This window comes from Pongo pygmaeus, chromosome 12 (assembly GCF_028885625.2).
Source record: "Pongo pygmaeus isolate AG05252 chromosome 12, NHGRI_mPonPyg2-v2.0_pri, whole genome shotgun sequence".
Taxonomy (NCBI): domain Eukaryota; kingdom Metazoa; phylum Chordata; class Mammalia; order Primates; family Hominidae; genus Pongo; species Pongo pygmaeus.
Window position 1 is genome coordinate 132,237,058 of NC_072385.2, and position 19,859 is coordinate 132,256,916.

At 44.8% G+C, this 19,859-nt stretch overlaps 1 protein-coding gene across 13 annotated transcripts in view; it reads left to right on the forward strand.

The window, feature by feature from the left end:
• Positions 1–19,859, forward strand: part of MYT1L (myelin transcription factor 1 like) — a 545,798-nt gene that overhangs the window by 427,713 nt on the left and 98,226 nt on the right. For all 13 annotated transcript variants that reach the window (XM_054475542.2, XM_054475556.2, XM_063649009.1 and 10 more), the window contains 5 exons: positions 2,595–2,809; positions 13,716–13,966; positions 16,507–16,743; positions 18,370–18,491; positions 19,370–19,438. In XM_054475542.2, coding sequence (XP_054331517.1) covers positions 2,595–2,809; positions 13,716–13,966; positions 16,507–16,743; positions 18,370–18,491; positions 19,370–19,438 — 894 coding nt within the window. The remainder of the gene's footprint in view (positions 1–2,594; positions 2,810–13,715; positions 13,967–16,506; positions 16,744–18,369; positions 18,492–19,369; positions 19,439–19,859) is intronic.

Consider the following 19,859-nt stretch of genomic DNA (forward strand, 5'->3'; position numbering starts at 1 on the left):
AAAAGTTCTTGTCTCTAGAAGATCTGTAGGTGATTTTTAAAAAAACAGCTTTTATGTCTTCTAAGTATTTTTTCAGTGAATCATAAAAAAGCAAAACATAATCATGAAAATAATCATAAAAAAGCAAGACAATAGTTTTAAACCTGTTATCTGTAAGGCAAGTATAAATGATCTTGGTGTGCCTGTGTGCATCACCTTTAGAAAGAGAGCAAGGACTCAAGAGATAATATATTTATTCAGACACACAAGAATACTTGTGGAAAATATGTTAGGAAAGGAACAAATCAAAATCCCTCAGATTTCCATCCCCAGGGAGTACAATCAAAATATTGTTTGCACATCTGTTGCCAAAGAGTTTCCTTCCTAAACAGTACACGTTTGTACCTGCTGATATTATAATTTCATACATCTGCTAAAATTTCACATTTGCGCTAGAGGTACAGGCAATATTTGCAGATCTTACTGATACTAGTAATCAAGAAATAGGATCTTACTCAAAAAGTACTGTCTTCCTCCAGGTGTATTTGCTTGCACCTGTAATCCCAGCACTTTGAGAGGCCAAGGCAGGTGGATCACCTGAGGTCAGGAGTTGGAGACCAGCCTGGCCAACATGGTGAAACCCTGTCTCCACTAAAAGTAGAAAAATTAGCTGGGCGTGGTGGCAGGAGCCTGCAATCCCAGCTACTCGGGAGGCTGAGGCAGAGGAATTACTTGAACCCTGGAGGTGGAGGCTGCATTGAGCTGAGACCATGCCATTGCACTCCAGCCTGGCAACAGAGCAAAACTCCATCTAAAAAAAAAATGACTGTCCTTCCTAAGCTGACTGTGAACCTAACACGAATACATGAATTCACCACCTTTTGTTTTTTCCTGCTTGGTTGGGTCTTTATTTGGAATACATTTTATATAGTTTAGAACGACAAAAATTCATCAATAAATTCTCTGCCTTTAAAATTCAATATTTTGTTAGCTTTATAGTGTGTAAAATGATGCTGATGTGAAAAGGTCTGTAAGCATTTTTTTGAAAAAGGATCACTTGATGCCAAGGGTTCAAGACCAGCCTGAATAACTTGGCAAAACCCTGTCTCTACTAAAAATACAAAAATTAGCCAGGCATGGTGGCTTGTGATGTAATTCCAGCTGCCTAGGAGGCTGAGGCAGGAGAATCACTTGAGAAAAATACAGAGATGGCAGATGAGACTGTAGGGTGTTACGATTAAGAATGCATCTATGGCCGGGCGCGGTGGCTCATGCCTATAATCCCAGGACTTTGGGAGGCCGAGGTGGGTGGATAACTTGAGGTCAGGAGTTTGAGACCAGCCTGGCCAACATGGTGAAACCCTGTCTCCACTGAAAATACAAAAATATTAGCCGGGTATGGTGGTGCATGCCTGTAGTCCCAGCTACTCGGGAGGCTGAGGCAGGAGAATTGCTTGAACCCAGGAGGCGGGGGTTGCAGTGAGCTGAGATCATGCCACTGCACTCCAGCCCAGATCACCAGACCGAGACTCCATCTCAAAAAAAAAAAAAAAAAAAAAAGAATGTGCTGTATCTGATTCTACAAAACCTAACCAGCTCTTCAGTGTCTAATCCATGAAGCCTCGAGCCCAGTGAGACTGAGGAGCTGTCGAGGGGGAGGACAGAACACAGGACCCTTAGTGCACTGTGGAACCCTGAATGGCTGTGTCAGAAAAAGGACATCAGTGGAAAAACTTGTCAGACCCAAATACAGCCTCTAGTTGAGGAAAGAACTCCATACTAATGTTAGTCGCCTGGTTTTGCTCTTGTCTTACGGTTATGAAGATGGTCACACTGGCGGAAGTTGGTGTCAGGGTGTAAAAAAAACCTCTGTACAACTTTTCTGCAATTCTAAAGTTATTTCAGGTATAAAGTCTAAAAACTCCACTTATGAGCTAGACCGATGAAGAAGTGGACATACACACATACACACACACATGCACACGACATGGTGTCTATGAGTGAGCAATGACCCGGTGTCCTTCCTTTTAAATATTTTATTCCAAAGACAATAAGAAATGACTACTAGATAAAAACGTTGAATGCATATTCTAGTACTTGACAAGGTACGTTACCACCTAGCCTCCCTCATTGTCCAGTTAGGTACATTTTGATCTGGTTCTGTCTCAGTCTATGTCCCTAAGAGTATTTCTTTACTTCCTCTTACTTTTTAAGGGGGATTTCTTATTGAGGCAACATCTTTGTGTATAATTCGGCAACTCTTTGTAACCGCTGCAAAGAAATTTCAGGACTGGAATTGTCCCCATCCTCATATCTCATGTCATCATCAAGCCACCAGACCTCTTACAGGAAAGAAGGAAAAAGGGACATATTTAAAGATTTTATTTCTTGTCCTTTTTTTTGCCAAAGTTGACTTTTAGGCAGTTTATTTGATGCTATATAATTAAAACACACTTTGTCTTTTCTTCAGAAAATAAAAAAGTTGTAGTTTTAGTGAAAGGTTCTGATTCTTTAATACATTTACAAAAGTAAGATATTCTAGTTTTAACGTGAAGCTCATCGTGTACAAAGCCACAGGAAAGCAAGCTGTTGTTTGTTTTCTTGTTTACTTCCAGGCCAATGTGCTTTGTGAAGCAGCTGGAGATTCCTCAGTATGGCTACAGAAACAATGTCCCCACAACTACACCGCGTTCCAACCTGGCCAAGGAGCTCGAGAAATATTCCAAGACCTCGTTTGAATACAACAGTTACGACAACCATACTTATGGCAAGCGAGCCATAGCTCCCAAGGTGCAAACCAGGGATATATCCCCCAAAGGATATGATGATGGTAGGAGGTGCACACTCTTATACATGAGAGACACGTTGCCATTGATGATGTTGTTGTTGTGTATATCAATGTCCTACAAATTAGTTGAGTGGTGGTGGTCACTCGATGGGTACCAAAAGAACGGGACGTTCGTAGCACAGCCCAGGAGCTGAAAACCCCTCAGGTCCACACAGCTGTAGGAGAGCAAAACTTCAGGGGAAGGAAGGAGATGGTTTCCCCTCAATAATTCTGAGACAGCGCACTTGGCTGCTCGTGGAATGTGGAGAGGGAGAAGCTATGGACTGTCTCACTGGGAAGATAGTGCCCTTATCTTATACACTTCCTTTGAATAAATGCCTCTGAGACAGACAGTGCAGGGGGAGCCAGCAGGCAGCCCTGGGCTCCCGGGAGTTTTGAGGAGCTCTGCACCCATCTCCTTGGTGTTCTCAGCCTTGCATGCACATGAAAACCATCTGGGGAATTTTTTTCTTAATTCTTATGCCCAACCTGCCCTAATGACCAATAAAATCAGAATCCCTGGGGTGCTCCCTGCACAACACGATGGCATTTTTGAGAAGTTCACCAGTGATTCCCGTGCAGCCAGAGCTAGTGGCCTCCTTGTCACCCAGTCTCTTCATAGCAAGACCAGGACCTGGGTCCCCCTGTAACTGGGGACGATGGAGCAAAACAAGGCCCAGCCTGGGGTGCTGCTGGCAGAGCCATAGCTTTGTTCCTTGCTGGCTTGTGGCTGCCGTGGCACCAACAAAATAGAGCTCATGCAACAAACACAGTGCCACAGGCTTCACGGGAAAGGGGTAGTTTATTTTGACTAATGCTTATTTGAACCACTACCTAGAGTATGAACTAGTTACCATTTCACTACAAAGCTAGTTGGTAAGTAGTTTTTCATTAGAGGGGAAGACTGTATTTATTTAATTTTATTTATTTATCTAACCATGTGTCTGCTTTAAATTCTAGGCTGTATAGATGTAATTGCCAAGTTTTACCAATTGGGACTCGGGGTGTAAATGTTCTGATGATTTAGAAGTCTTATCATGATGCTCTCTAGCACAGGGAAAGGAAATAGTTTTTTAAAAAAGGTCATCAAGCTTTTCTTTGAAAAAGATATTTAGGGCTGGGTGCAGTGGTTCATGCCTGTAATCCCAGCACTTTGGGAGGCTGAGGCAGGTGGATCACTTGGTGTCAAGAGTTCAAGACCAGCCTGGCCAACATGGCAAAACACTGTTTCTACTAAAAATACAAAAATTAGCCAGGCATGGTGGCGCATGCCTATAATCCCAGCTGTTCAGTAGGCTAAGGCACAAGAATCACTTCAACCTGGGAGGCAGAGGTTGAAGTGAGCTGAGATATTGTGCTGCTGCTCTCCAGCCTGGGGGACAGAGCAAGACTCTGCATCAAAAACAAGGAAAAAGGTACTTAGTTAAAATCACAGTACACATACACACACAATATTTAAACCGAATGCTTGGGGACTTCAGAAACCATTTTTACCATTCTACAGGAATTGCTGCACATCTTTCTAAGCGATGGTATTTCTTGCCTTAATAACAATTTATTTGTATAGTGAATGAAATTTAGTATTTCTTGGAGGTATCATATATTGGTCAGAAACACAGACATAGATGGATAAAAGGAGTGACTGTAGCGTATAACAGAAATAGTTCTGTTGGTTTGTTTTGTTGTTTATTTTGTAATAATTTCAGGTTTCTTGTCATCTCATTTGTTCATCTACAAGTGAAGGATCAAAAGAAATTAAGTTCTCCTAATTGAAGGCTGTTTATATGATTTCCAATTCATTGATGTTTTACTGGGATTTGATCCATTCTTTCACTAGATGTTCATTTTTACGCACCTGTTTTTTTGTTGTTCTTGTTCCGTGTGGGCTGATTTATTTCTTAAGCTTCATTGTTAAGGTCAGACTCCAGCCTGAGAAGGAAAGGGGGCTTCTGGGTAAAGTCGTGACCAGCAGATCCGTCTCCAGGTCACGGTGCCTCTAGGGGACCCGAAGTCAAATCCACTGAGCAGATTCTCGGTGCCATTCTTAGGAGCCGGATGCTACTGGACAAGTTAGCCTAGTGCGGCATGGGTTTCTTCTGGAGCAGAGAGGAAGCAAGAGTGTCCTCTGCTGACCTTGCGAGGCTGCAGTGAAGATCAGCCAAGGCGTGACGGGTGTGAGGACGCGCTCTGTGGTGCCATCACATGTTAGTTACTGGCACTGATCATCGCAGGCCCGGCAGAGGCCCTGCTGCGGACACTAAGGCTGAGCCACGCTTTGCAGCCGACCCCCTAGAAACAAGCGTCTATTGAGCAGACAGGCTGAAAGCTCAATGTTAGGGCTTCAGGAAAACAGAGCAAAGGAAATGCAGCCTCTCACCACAATGCAGTGAGAAAACGAGCCGGCCCTCTGCTTATTTGTGTATAAATTTTAGAGGCGCAAGTGTTACGTGGATGTATCGTGTGGGCGTGAAGTCTGGGCTTTTAGTGACACTCTGTTTCCATTTCACTAGACTCATCTGACAGATTTTAAAAGCCTCCTGGCTGGGCGCGGGGGCTCACGCCTGTAATCCCAGCACTTTGGGAGGCCGAGGTGGGCGGATCACGAGGTCGGGAGATCGAGACCATCCTGGCTAACACAGTGAAACCCCGTCTCTACTAAAAATACAAAAAATTGGCATGGCGTGGTGGCGGGCGCCTGTAGTCCCAGCTGCTCCGGAGGCTGAGGCAGGAGAATGGCATGAACCCGGGAGGCAGAGCTTGCAGTGAGTGGAGATCGTGCCACTGCACTCCAGCCTGGGCGACAGAGCGAGACTCCGTCTCAAAAATAAAAAATAAAAAAAAAGCCTCCTGGAAAGTGCCCACTAGGACAAGACTGGCTGATAGGTTGTTGATGGGGTGTGATCCAAGGGGATCCGGCCCCACTCCTGGGCACCAGGTGGGAGATTCTGACTGCAGAGTGACTGCTGTCTGCAGTTACCCTCCAATGTATCTTTGCCAATACTTGCTTCAGGTGCACAAAGAATTGAGTCACTGCTCCTAAAAAGAGGCAGAGAAATGGGCCTGTTGTAAGGGAGAAGAGTACAGATCTTAGCAATCAAAGGTCAGGGCCATGGAGATACAGAATGAAATAGAACATAGGACCTTCTCTACAGCCTTGGAGAATCATCCCTTAAATCACACCAGCTGTGATCAAACCACTCACAAAATCTTCACTTCACCAGCTGCATCCTTCCAGACACAGCACACCAGTGCTTGCTGTCCATCTGTCAATCTGTGTCTATGTGTCTATGTGTCTGTCTGTGTGTCTGCCTATCCATCTGTCAGTCTATCATTCCTTCCCTCAGGATACACAAGATAGTGAAACACACACTGCTGCTGCCCAGTGAAGTGAAGAGTCCCTCTGCCTGCAGGATTAGCGTGCGCTTTACCAAAGTGGCAAACTTTAGATGAGATCATAGAGTTTGAGCAGAAATCATGCAAAGGTAGGGAAACACACAGCATGGTGAGCACAGCCAGTGGTCTGGAGGCCAGGACGGAGACCCGTGAGAAGGAAGAACAGGGAAAGCTGCGGGGGCTGCTGAGGAAGGGGCTTCACGTTGTCTATAGGAAATAGAAATCCACACAGGGTGACGGAGGCGCTGAGGGGAGGAGGACTGAGCATCCACTCAGGTGTTTGGGCCCTGCCCTCTCCCGGGAGCTCCAAGCCACAGCCCACCCATCCTGTTTTGTATGGTGAGCTAAGAATGGCTTTGACATTTTTAAAGAATTGGAGAAAAGCACAATTGACAAATAATATTTTCTGATATATAAAAGCTATGTGAAATTCTGTTTTCATGCCATGCATAGAGTGCCGTTGGCACCTGGCTGCCCTCAGGGCTTGGTGGGCAGGCTGTGGTTGCTCCTACAGTGCAGGGCAGAGCCAAGTGGCCACAAAAACAATCACACAGTTCCCAAAGCCTAAACATTTGCTATGAAATCCTCTCCAGAAAAAGTTGCCAACCCCTGGCCTATTATATCTCCACCTTTGCTGTGTCTCCAGGCCACACACCCAACCCTTGGGGGCCTAATCCTGTCAGGTTACCAGCCCCCAAATGGGCTCTGCCTGTGTTCTCCTTTTGATTATTCCCAGCCTCCAAATTCTCCAGTGCTCAGACCTTCCCATCATCTTGGCACTTCCTCTTCTTTGCCCCCTGGCCTCCTGGCCACACAGACAGCTCCCCTGACTGCCTGGGCAGCTGCAGACTCAGCTCATTCTCTCCTTCGTGACCCCTCTGGAGTGCACCTCCCTGGCCCTCTGTCTCCAGCCCCACCACACCCACCTGCAGGGCTCCCTTCTTCCCTCCACCTGGCCGACTTCCCCACGGCCTCTCTACCTGAGCAGAGGCCGCTCCCTGGTGAAGTTCTCTCCTCCTGCAGGCAGTCCGCGGGCCTTCCTACCACTCTCCAGCTGCCTGCGTCCATGGAGCTTGGTGCCACACTGCCCTGCAGCGTGGCTGTTGTCACCTCTCGGGCACCACCTGCCAAGACGGCCTGTCTTCTCACGGGCCGCAAGCTCCTGCTAGACCACAGGCTGGGTCTGCAGATTTGCTCCACCCTCTAGGGCCAGGACAGGCCAGGCAGGCAGTAGCTGTGCCAAGGACACTGAGGAAAAGAGAGCCTGAAACCTAGACCTCGACGCCCTTTGGACATCAGCTCAACTCCAGCAAGTAGACCATGTGCCTTGGAGATGTCATCCCACAGGCTAGAAAGCTCCATTCTTTCCCATGTAAGATTAGACGTCCGTATTTCAACTTACTTGAAACACTAGTTGGACGTGTGTAAAGACTATGAGACTCAGTGCCACATATTAGGGCCTGAATCAAGTTAGGTCTAAAGATTACTGGGTCCCAGCTAGTGGAGACATCTCCATGATGGATATCTTGTGATTGCATTTGTCTAGTTTTCATGGAAATTCATATTGTGGAGACATGTTTATCTATTCTCTGCAAGAAAAGGTGAATACATAAGGCAACAGACATTTCTAGGAGAACAAGGCATGTACATTTAGTAAGAATTTCACAAGCAGAGTAGGTGAATGAAAAGGTCCTACCTGGAAGGTTTTGTATTTTGTTGTTTTGTTTGTTATTATGTCAACAGCTGTATTTAATCACACGAATCCTGTGTGCTTTTCCTTTTTTCCTGCAGTAGAGGAAATGGAATAGTTGAAGAGGTATTTTTAGGATGGTTTAAGATCCAGTGGCTGCTTCTGTTTCCAGGCAGCTCTGGCATCTAGAGTTACAGCTGCCACATTGCTCGTAACATACAGTGATGTTCTGGGCGCCTGGAAGAATGTTAACATGTTCTTGTCTTCTGATGGAATGAAAAGCAATTTGATCAAAAATAGCTCTGGGCCGGCGTGATGGCTCATGCCTGTAATCCCAGGACGTTGGGAGGCCAAGGCAGGTAGATCACGTGAAGTCAGGAGTTCGAGATCAGCCTGGCCAACATGGTGAAACCCTGTCTCTACTAAAAATACCAAAATTAGCCGGGCATGGTGGTGGGCACCTGTAATCCCAGCTACTTAGGAGGCTGAGGCAAGAGAATCACGTGAGCCTGAGAGGCAGAGATTGCAGTGAGTTGAGATCATGCCACTGCACTCCAGCCTGGATGACAGAGTGAGACTGTCTCAAAAAAAAAAAAAAAAAGCTTTGTTTGCCAAAAGAAAAAGAAAGTGCATTCTGTCGTTGTGAAACTGCTCTCATCAGACCAAGCATTCTCCGTGCTGGAAGAGGGGGAACAGAGCACCCTCAATTTGAAGCCCCTGCTCTGCAGCGCCCCCTGCTGTCAGGGCACTAAGCCGAGCAATGCTGATTGTGGTCCAAAAGATACTGGCATCAAGGGCTATGCTGACATTTTACAAATAGGGATAATTATTAGGACCAATGACCTTCCTTTCTTGAGCAATTTTAACTGTAGGCCCTCTTATTTTTATTTTTGTTTTAATTAAAACTTTTAAATGACATTTTTATATTCAGTAAAGGATGCATGTGAAAGTAGATACTGTCTTAGTTGCCCATTTGAGTGTAGTGAGTTGACAGGCGCATCAAAAGACTCTTGACAGTTCAGTCACCGACTAAAATTCGGTACCATCCACTTGGCGTCATCTAGTTGTAGCATCTTATGAATTAAATATCTGGGAAAGTCAATGCATCGTCACATCTACATTTTATAACTTCAGGATAATTTAAGGTGACTCAAGTAAGATGAGAGGAAGAAATGCAGAGAGTCATTTTAGTTAAAAATTCTTTCAAGTAAAATGTTGTCACATAGAGGTAGCATTTTTCTTTTTTGTTTCAACTTTTATTTTAGATACAGAGGGTACCTGTGCATGTTCGTTACGCAGGCATATTGCACCCAGGTAGTGAACGCAGTACCCAAGAGTTATTTCTCCAACCCACACCCCTCTCTAGTGTCCACAGTGTCGATTGTTCCCATGTTTATGTCCCTGTGTGCTCTATGTTTAGCTCTCACTTAAAAGTGAGAACATGTGGTATAAAGTTTTCTGTCCCTGCATTAATTCATTTAGGTTTGTGGCCTCCAGCACCATCCATGTTACCGCAAATGACATGACTTTATTCTTTTTATGGCTGCATAGTATTACACAGTGTCTATGTACCACATTTTCTTTATCTAATCCACCACTGATGGGCGCCTAGGTTGATTCTGTGCCTCTGCTATTGTGAAGAGCATGGTGATGAGCATACGAGTGCATGTGTCTTTCTGGTACAACGATCTATTTTCATTTGGGTAAATAGTAACGGGACTGCTGGGTCTAATGTTAGCTCTGTTTTAAGTGCTTTGAGAAAACTTCAAACTACTGTCCAGTGGCTGAACTCATTGGCATTTCCACCAAGAATGTATAAGTGTTCTCTTTTCTCCACAGCCTCTCCAGCATCTGCTGTTTTTGGCTTTTTAATAATAGTCATTCAGACTGGTATGAGATGCTGTCTCACTGTGGTTTTGATTTGCAGTTCTCTGGTGATTAGTGATGTTGAGCATTTTATCACATGGTTGTTGGCCACTTGTATGTCTTCTTTTGAGAAGTGTCTGTTCATATTCTTTGCCCATTTTTAATGGGGTTATTTGTGGTTTGCTTGTTGATTTATTTCTTCCTTATTGATGTCAGATATTAGGCCTTTGTCATCTGACATAGTTTGTGAATATCTTCTCCTATTCTGTAGGTTGTCTGTCTGCTCCGTTGATAGTTTCTTTTGCTGTGCAGAAGCTCTTTTGTTTAATTAGGTCCCACTTGTCTATTTTTGTTTTTGTTGCAATTGCTTTTGGAGACCTAGCCAAAAAAAATTTGCAAGGCCAATGTTGAAAAGGGTATTTCCTAGGTTTTCTTCTCAGATTTTTATAGTTTGACATCTTACATTTACATCTTTAATCCATCTTAAGTTAATTTTTATATATGGCAAAAGTATGGGTCTATTTCATTCTTCTACGAATAGCTCAGCCGTTATCCCAGTACCATTTCCCCATTGCTTGTTCTCATTGGCCTTGTCAAAGATCAGATGGTTATAGGTGCGTGGCTTTATTTCTGAGTTTTCTATTGTGTTCCATTGGTCTGTGTGTCTGTTTTTACACCAGTACCAAGCTATTTTGGTTACTGTAGCCTTATAGTATACTTTGAAGTCAGGTAGAGTGTAACCTTTGGCTTTGTTCATTTTGCTTAGGATTGCTTTGGCTATTTGGGCTCTTTTTTGATTTCATAGAAATTTTAGAATCATCTTTTTTCTAACTCTGTAAAGAATTACATTGGCAGTTTGATAGGAATAGAATTGAATCTGTAGATTGCTTTGGGCAGTACAGCCATTTTAACAATATTGATTCTTCCAATCCATGAACATGGGACATTTTTCCATTTATTTGTGTCGTCTCTAATTTCTTTCAGCAGTGTTTTGTAGCTCTCCTTGTGGACATCGTTCACCTCCTTGGTGAGCTGTGCTCCTAGGTATTTCCTTTTCTTTGTGGCTACTGTGAATGGGATTGCCTGCTTGATTGATGGTGAGCCTGGATGTTATTGGTGTATAGAGATGCTAGGGTAGCATTTTCTAATTAATAAGATACTGGACTCTCCCAGACAAACACATCGTTGATGGCAGTCGAGGCTCTTTGTGGACGTTGGGCGGCCTCAGTCTCCACATCTGTGAAGTGGGCACGTGGTAGCATCTTACAGGGTGGTGGAGGTCTAGATGCAATCCTGTTGGAGGATGCTGTGAGCATAGTGTAGCAGGAGTCACAGTGAGAGGAGCTCATGACGAGAAGTCTCTGGGCGTGAGCGGGAGCTCCTGCCACACCTCCGCGCCCACACTCCGGAGCATCGCCCTCGCCAACGCTGAGTGCAAGGTTGCTAGCCGACCTATGTCAGCTGCAGTTGTTTGTTGCATTGACTTGTGTTATTCCTTTAATTTTTTTTAGGAATTGAAATTCCCTTATTTCAAAACAAAAGTGTTACTTTTTTGTAATTTATGTGGGCAATGGTTTTTTTTTTTTTTTCCTAAACCAGTGGCTAGTCCTCACTAGTAAAAACGAAACCCCATATTATTATTTCATTTCTCCTACAATTTTTCTACCATTTCTTAACAAAATTGTAAATTATGTAAAATCACAACCTTTAGTTCATATCCAGAGTATGACAAACTGCAAACTGGTTTGTGACAGTTGCTCAGGGTAGATCAAGGTGTGCACTGCACAGGGCCCATGGGGGTGTCCTTACAGCCTCTGCTGTCTCCCTCTGGTTGACTCCTTTGCAGCCCCACCGTGGTCTCTCTCAAAGGCCCTGGTGTGGGCCTTGCTCAGGCCAGCAGCCACTGCCCACCCCGCCCTGCGCTGCTGGGCTCCCTAGAGGAGTGGCATTCCCAAAGTAGAGAGAAGGGAGGGGCACACTGATGGACACTCAGACACACTTCTTAGGGACAGCTGTGCCCCACCAGCCATGGGACCACTCTGGGTGGCTTTGCTCATTCAGATTAGCAAAACACAGTCATAATATCAACAGATTACTATTGTATTTCATGGGTTTTGTGGGTGTGGATTTGAGCCTCTGGTTCATGCACAGGAATCTGGGTGTAAAGTGGTTACTTGCTTGGCGAATTCTCTGTAGCTTTCGGCAGAGGCTGAGATGAAGACAGCGTGGCCAACTCCTGCCCTGGGCACTGTCCTCAGTCTTCCTCTGCAGGGGCCTGTGCATTACAGAATCACCAATAACACACCTCTTCCCCATGTCCTGAGAGCCTTCAGTCCCAAACCAAACCTTATCAATGAGGACCGCTTCTTTTTTCCCTTTGTATCCAAATCCAGGGCAATTTCTTAGCATTGCTCATAATGACCGTATCAACAATGTGAGAAAGCTTTTTGCTTCACTTAGCTTTGTTCTCTTCTTCCTCTGTGGGAAGGAGTCCCTGGGGAAGCCTGGCTCCAGGTTCAGAGCTGCTGCCGATGGCACAGAAGACACCGCAGGAGCCATGAACACCTGCGAGGTCTCCCTTTCCTTGTAGCAACAGACAAAACCATAGTTTCCATCAGAATTAGGCAGCTTGGAGCTTTGCCGATTAGGACTAGGGCAGCCCTAAGCACCAGGAGAACCCGGGCTAGAGTGTCTCTAGCCTATCACCAAGTTCTCCCAGCTACACTCACAACGGTCCCAGGGAAGAAGGCGGGGATCTCTTGGGAAAGAAGGCGCTTCCTAAAGGGAGGGGCTCACTGACGGAGGGATTTAGGACATGGGAGAGACCAGGTCCACCTCTGAGTAACTCTTCACTCTGCTGGATTCCAAGAGAAATGTCTGGCCATGCAGAAATGATGTCCTGTGACATTAACTGGCACGGATAACAATTAGTAAAGAAGGACCCATCCAGATAAATCCTGGACTGAAATATTGTCATGTACTAAAGGAGATTTAAACAGCTCTAACAAATAACCCTTGCCCCTCAGTGCCAGTTTAGCTGTTAGTGAGTGTGGTGGTTCAGAAAGGATTACTGGGCAGTGGGAATCGTGTCAGTGAGGGTCAGTGCAGGGAACAGAGAGGCCATGGCTATGAAAGAGGTAGCTGCACATGTGCCCTGCATGTCTGCCCACCACCAAGTGGCCACTCAGGTGTTTCAACATTTATCCTGAGCTTATTCTCTATGTGCATTTCCAAAATCCCTTTCACTCCCATGGCCTGTATCAGAATTCTAGAAAAAAAGGATGTTGGACTCACCCTATCTGGTCTGCATGCCCAGCCAGAAATCCACCTCCCAAAGCACGTGGTCCCCACAGGCCCAGCAGGTGGCCCCCAGGTCCCCTTGAAACCCAGTCACCTGCACAGAGGACCCAGGGCCCCAGGAGGCTGCCGCAGCCCCTCTGGCTGAAAGGAACAGCCCACCTCTTGACAGATAAGAGACTGCAGATCCAGGTCGGGTCACCAAAAGTGCTCATGAGCCCTCATGTGCTGGGAAGGAGCCCCACTCACGCTTAGGGCCTCGACTGGGATTTGACTGGGCTGGAATTCCCAGTCACCTCCCTACACCCTGTGGCTCCTGAAAGCTAGCCAGGCGTGTGTCTGTCTTTCGAGGGACCAGGTAGCCGCCTGTGCTGGGTGCGAGGTGCAGCCTTTCCAACAGGTCGATGAATTCTCCTCCAGGGCAAAAAAAAAAAAAAAAAAAAAAGGAAAAAAGAAGAAAAAAAAGAAAAGGAGCCAGAAGGTTTTGTTTTGTTTTCATTTGCCTGTTGTTTGTTTTCTTTACGCATAAGCCCGGCACCCTGAGGGCCGTCCCACGCGGCTGTGTGTGGCTGAGGCCGGCCGGGGCGGGCAGGCCCTGCTGTGTGCTGTCTGCCGTGTGCCCTGCGGCCGGGGCCTGAGTCATCCCTGTCCCTGTCTCCCCAGCGAAGCGGTACTGCAAGGACCCCAGCCCCAGCAGCAGCAGCACCAGCAGCTACGCGCCCAGCAGCAGCAGCAACCTGAGCTGCGGCGGGGGCAGCAGCGCGAGCAGCACCTGCAGCAAGAGCAGCTTCGACTACACGCACGACATGGAGGCGGCCCACATGGCGGCCACCGCCATCCTCAACCTGTCCACGCGCTGCCGCGAGATGCCGCAGAACCTGAGCACCAAGCCGCAGGACCTGTGCGCCACGCGGGTACGCGCGCTTGGGCAGGTGGAGCCACCTGGCGGGTGGGGGAGGCCGGGCCGCGGACCCAGCCACTGAGACATGTGGCGCTTTCAGGGCAGCTCTATGGTGCAAACGCCGTGATCTCCTAAACTCCTTGCCACTGTGAACAATTGGTGCAGCTTCCCTTAAAGCAGCCTGAACACACCATTGTCCAAAGCGCATCCATTTTCTAAATCAGAGACAAGGGTCAGATCTTGTAGATTAACATGCGTGAATGGATCTTTCTCTCCAGGATCCAGAAGCATTTCTGTAAACAAAGGACACCACGTGGGCCTCCTGTGGTCTCCAGTGACCACACAGAGCGTGCAAAACGAAGCGTGGATCTCCCTTGAACTTTGTCAGGAAGCTCTGCTAGCACCGTTGTCAAGTGAAATGCAGGGATCTGCCCATGGATTCCTGGGTAGCAGGGAAAATAGGAAGTAAAAATCAGACTTCACACCAAGGGATCAGCCGTGTATTTACAGCCAGCACTCGTTAGTTCCACATTTTCATGGATGCTATAGTGCTATGAAAGGCATAGGAAGAGTGTCTATTTTTAATTTTCTTATCAATTGAACCAGTGCTTATGCTGGGCAGGAGAGAGAGCGTTTAAGATGCAGCACACACCTGGGAGAGAGCTGCCTCGCCGAGGCCACTAGGCGGCCGGGGAGAACCAGGCGGTGCCAGGAAGCGGTCCGATTGTGTTCTCAGAGGAGACGCTGAGCAGCGGACATGTTCACCTCCTCTCCTGATAAACAAAGGGCTCTCCACTGCGTAGCGCTGCCTGGCCATGTACCTGAGTGCACAACACTGACAGTGGTTCTTGTAAATATTTGTAGTTGGTATGAATGAAGAAAGGTCAGTAATCTTACGTTTTGCAAATGTTTTTTTCTTCTGTCAGTATATTTAGTCCTAGATATTGGAGAAGCGTCAGGGGCATGCAGTTTTCATGCAGATCAAGGTTAGCATGGAAGAGATTCTGTGGCAACCACAAAAAAAGAAAAATAAAAGGCAGAGACCCCTTCCAAATTTTGTTGCACTTTCTTAAAATTAAACTAAGACTGAGAGAATAAATCCAACATTATAAAGCTTAAAGTAGTATCAAAGCTTCAAATCAGAGTACACTTTGACAAAGAGACTTCAGGCAGAATGATACTGTATAATTTATCAAGGTAACAGCTCCAGGGATGGAGGTCTCATTCCAAGCATCTTCCTTCTGCTGTTGCATCCAGAGGAGAGAGCTGCTAGATCCTTGAGGAGGCAGCAGCTTTCAGACCAGCTCTGAAATCAAATTTTGCTAAGGAGAGTGTCACTCTTTGGGGAAAAACATGCAGGATTGTTAGGGGTATTTTGATTTTTTTTTTTTTAACTTTCTGTCCATGTGTCCGTTCTTCTGACTCTCTTCCTGAGAGGCAAGTGCTGCAGAATTATTGATGCATTTCAAAACATCCTTTAAAAAACCAAAAAGCCTCACCCTATACCTTTTCGGGTTTTTTTTTAAGCCAGTAGACTAAATTGCAGGTTTGCTGAAATTTAGAGATCAGATGGTAATCACTGTAGTAAAGGTATTTTTAGCCGCAACTGCAGATCTTCTTTCTTAAAGTGGAAAATTATCTTCATTATAAAAGTTCTTATTACAGCCAGGTGCAGTTGCTCACACCTGTAATCTCAGCACTTTGGGAGGCTGAGGCGGCTGGATCACTTGAGGTCAGGAGTTCGAGACCAGCCTGACCAACATATAGTGAAACCCCATCTCTACTAAAAAATACAAAAATTAGTTGGGCATGGTGGCGCAAACCTGCAGTCCCAGCTACTTGGGAAGCTGAGACAGGAGAATCGCTTGAACCTGGGAGGTGGAGGTTGCAGTGAGCCCAGGTCGTGCCACTGCACTCCAGCCTGGGTACCAGAGCAAGACTCTGTCCCTCAAAAAAAATGAAAAATTGTATTACAAGGTAAATTTTAGTTTGTTCTCTTTCCTTCCTTCATCCTTCTAATTCTTTTGTTATCCTCCTCCCTAATTCTTGAACTATTAGCATCAATAAAACTAAAAGAGAATTTTTAAGCTGATATATGTGTGTTTATACACACACACATACATACATGCACATACATGTATATACACACATGCATACACACAAAATGTTTATCTCTTAGGTATTTGTAACGGTAATAAAATTAAGCACTTTGTAATTTTCTTCTGAACAAACTCTAAATCAGAGATACAATAGGACAAAATGGAAGGAGAGAGAGAGGATAGACAGTAGATAAATCGGGAAATGGAGGGAGGGAGGGAGGGAAAGATGGATGCCTGGATTCTCCAACCAATTTTGCAGCTAAGCATGGGATAGCAGGAATGTACCAACAGACCAGGCCTGTTCACCTTGGGAGTTTAGGTCAAGGAAACAGCAGTGAGGAATTCTGTGTTGAATGCTACACTGGCTGACAGCAGGACTGCAATCTGGGAGGAAGGACTCGTGGTGTTACAAGATGCCAGGCCAAGCACAGTCACCATGTCTTTCTACCGACAGAACCCTGACATGGAGGTGGATGAGAACGGGACCCTGGACCTCAGCATGAACAAGCAGAGGCCGCGGGACAGCTGCTGCCCCATCCTGACCCCTCTGGAGCCCATGTCCCCCCAGCAGCAGGCAGTGATGAACAACCGGTGTTTCCAGCTGAGCGAGGGCGACTGCTGGGACTTGCCCGTAGACTACACCAAAATGAAACCCCGGAGGATAGACGAGGACGAGTCCAAAGACATTACTGTATGTCCTTTTCATTGAGCCTGTGTTGACTGCCAGACTTAAAAATGGGGCCCCAGCTGAAAGAAAAGCCATTTGCACATACCTTATGAGAAAATATATTTTCTCTTTAAATATGACCTTTAGCTGAAGAGGACTTAGAAAACAGTTTTTGTTGACCCAGAAGAGATTTGCGACTAACATTGATTAGAGTGAAACACAGTATTGACTCTTGTAAATGATAAAGTTTATTTTCTAACAAATATGTTTTGTTACAAATGATTACTCTAAGAAAATGTATAAATAGCACGTGAGTTCATTTTTCTGGGTGTCCTGTCGAAACAATACAGGATTTTCCTTGCAGGTAGAGAATTCTAATAGGAGTCTTAGATAGTTAAATGGTTAACTATGTGCTATTAATTAACTAGCTCTTCGAAACTAAGGACAGTGTCCCTTCTCTAAGAAACCTAAGTACTCAAAAGAGTTTACTGTAGCCTTGAATAAACCATTTTAGTACCATCACCTAAATCTTTGTTTATGACAGTATTACTAAAACATCTATGTCAAGAACATATTTTTGAAGTAGCTACAGTGTTCAAATTCAGGTTATTAAAATAGATATCATGCCCTTTAGGCTTCGAAAAGAAATAAAGAGAAATGTTTTCTTTATGTACTGACTTTAAAGTCTTTGATTCTGAGAACTATGACATCTTCTTTATTCACTGAAAAATGAAATTTATTTTTAGTACAATAGAGAGACCACCATCAAAGCACTAGTGTCTTACAGAAACAAGGAAATGGAAAAAAAAGAAACATTAGCCCCATGTAGAAATTGGCAGAGAGGGCACCTGCTTATAAGCTTATTATCTGCGTTCTTCAAATTGATTTCAATATCCAGGCATTGTGAAAAAGAACCAAATCAGAGTGGCAAGCTAAATTTCTAAGTATTTTTTTCTCCCGCAGTGTTGAATCATTACTACCAAATAAGGCATGGTGGTTGAATCTCCAAATTTATTTTAATTGAAAGTAAGCTCTCCTAAAATGATGGAAGTGTTTTCATCCTGGATTGTCATGGAAGACAAACCTTCCCATGTAGCTACATTTAGGAAATGTGTCTGCTGAGCATTGCCACCTGTAGAAACATCTATGTTACTGCAGTTGAACACACAGCTGAAAAGGAAATTTACAGTTACATTCCTCTAAATTGGTCTCCATTACCTTGAATCTTAAAGCACGAGTTTGTAAAATACTGACCAATGGTGGGGGAAAGCTCAGCCCTAAGACACTGTAGTTCCAGGGTTGTTGGATAAAGCAGCCCGCCCACAGGTGTGTGCTGAATGCTGGATGAGGAAGACCAAGCTAAACGTAGTCTCTGGCTGCCAGACCGTGTGTGTGTCCATGCGGTGAGCACAGCCAGGTGAATATTGAATAAGGGACTGACAGGTGACCATCATTTTAGGAGTTTAGAGCAGTGGAAGAAAAGTTCAATATGCATTTTCAGAAGGGGCGTTATCAGGACAAAAAGGATCTTAAAGGTACAGCAGAAAGAGGTGTAAGATGTAGAGGCCACCCCAGAGCCACGAACCACCTCCCTCAGTCTGTGTGCCGTGTGATCATCCGTGTGGCTCTGAAGCTGTGTTTTGCCCACAGCCAGAAGACTTGGACCCATTCCAGGAGGCTCTAGAAGAAAGACGGTATCCCGGGGAGGTGACCATCCCAAGTCCCAAACCCAAGTACCCTCAGTGCAAGGAGAGCAAAAAGGATTTAATAACGTAAGCATGCTGTGAGGTGAAATTATGAATCTTCTTAATCTTCCCATTCTTTGGCTGATTTTTAAAAACCAGATCTGTATATGCCTTGCCGTTTGAGCATGCGACATTCGCAGCATATAAATGTTTCCGACTGCCGGGTCAGTAGAGTGAGCAGCTAACCTTGCACTTGCCTGTTCCCAGTGACGCTCTGTCGGACGGGGGCGTCCTTTTCATTTAACCCGTGCATTTTGCCGCTTTTCTTCAGGGTGCTTAAATCCCCTTGCAGACATTGCAGCTAAACTGGAAACAATGAAACTTTTTTAAAAGTTTTTTCTTTTTTTTAAACATACTTACTATTTTGGCTGTTTTTGTTTTTGTTTGGTGGCAGATGTCCAACTCCAGGGTGTGATGGGAGTGGTCATGTGACTGGTAATTACGCCTCACACAGAAGGTGTGACTTCATTTTTCTCATGGTGGATTCTGTCTTTTCAATTTATTGTTTTCAGCTTACCTCAACAATGCTGTCAAAGTAAAAATGTTGAATTCTGTGTCAGCCCTTTAAGTGCTATATGTTGACCTTCAAAAGCATGCTAATATATGTGTTGTATAATGTCTTTTATTTTCAAATAAACGACCTAAATTTGTAAAATTCTTCTTAAGCATTTAAGAGCACAAATGTTTTATCTTATTTTTTAAACAATTGCTTATTAACAGAAATATTTTCTTAAATTTATATTCGAACCGATTCAGAATTAATTATACAAAAAAAAATTCAATATACAGCACTTGCCCATTGCTTTTCTGCATTAAACTCTTTAATTTCGGTTTTTATGTTGTGTTTGTTCGGGAGTTACGCGCTTCGCGGTTGACTGACCTGCCTGTCCCGGCCTGTCTTACAGTCTGTCTGGCTGCCCCCTGGCGGACAAAAGCATTCGAAGTATGCTGGCCACCAGCTCCCAAGAACTCAAGTAAGATTTAATGACAATAATTCTCTTTTAAAAATCCATGCACTCAGTAGTTCACAAAAAAAAAATGGTATGTCATTTGCAAAGAAAAATGTCTGTTAAAAAACATGGCCTGTGCATCCCAGTGCCTTGATGTAGACACGGGATTGAGTCCTCGGAATTTCAGCCACTTTTCCACACAACCCATTCTGCCTTTTCCCCTGACATACCTCCAGCTTGTTCATGTCATATCCTTCCTATCTGGAATATCCTAAAGCATGAGTGTTTTCTCTTCAGATATGCATGCATATGGAAGGGAAATTTTACAGTTACTCAAATTTTTAGAAAATGATTGTAAATAATCAAAATTTAATTTTTAAAAGAAATTCATAGGAGTATTTACAATATGGATACTTAAATAGCACTTATGACAAAATCTACCATC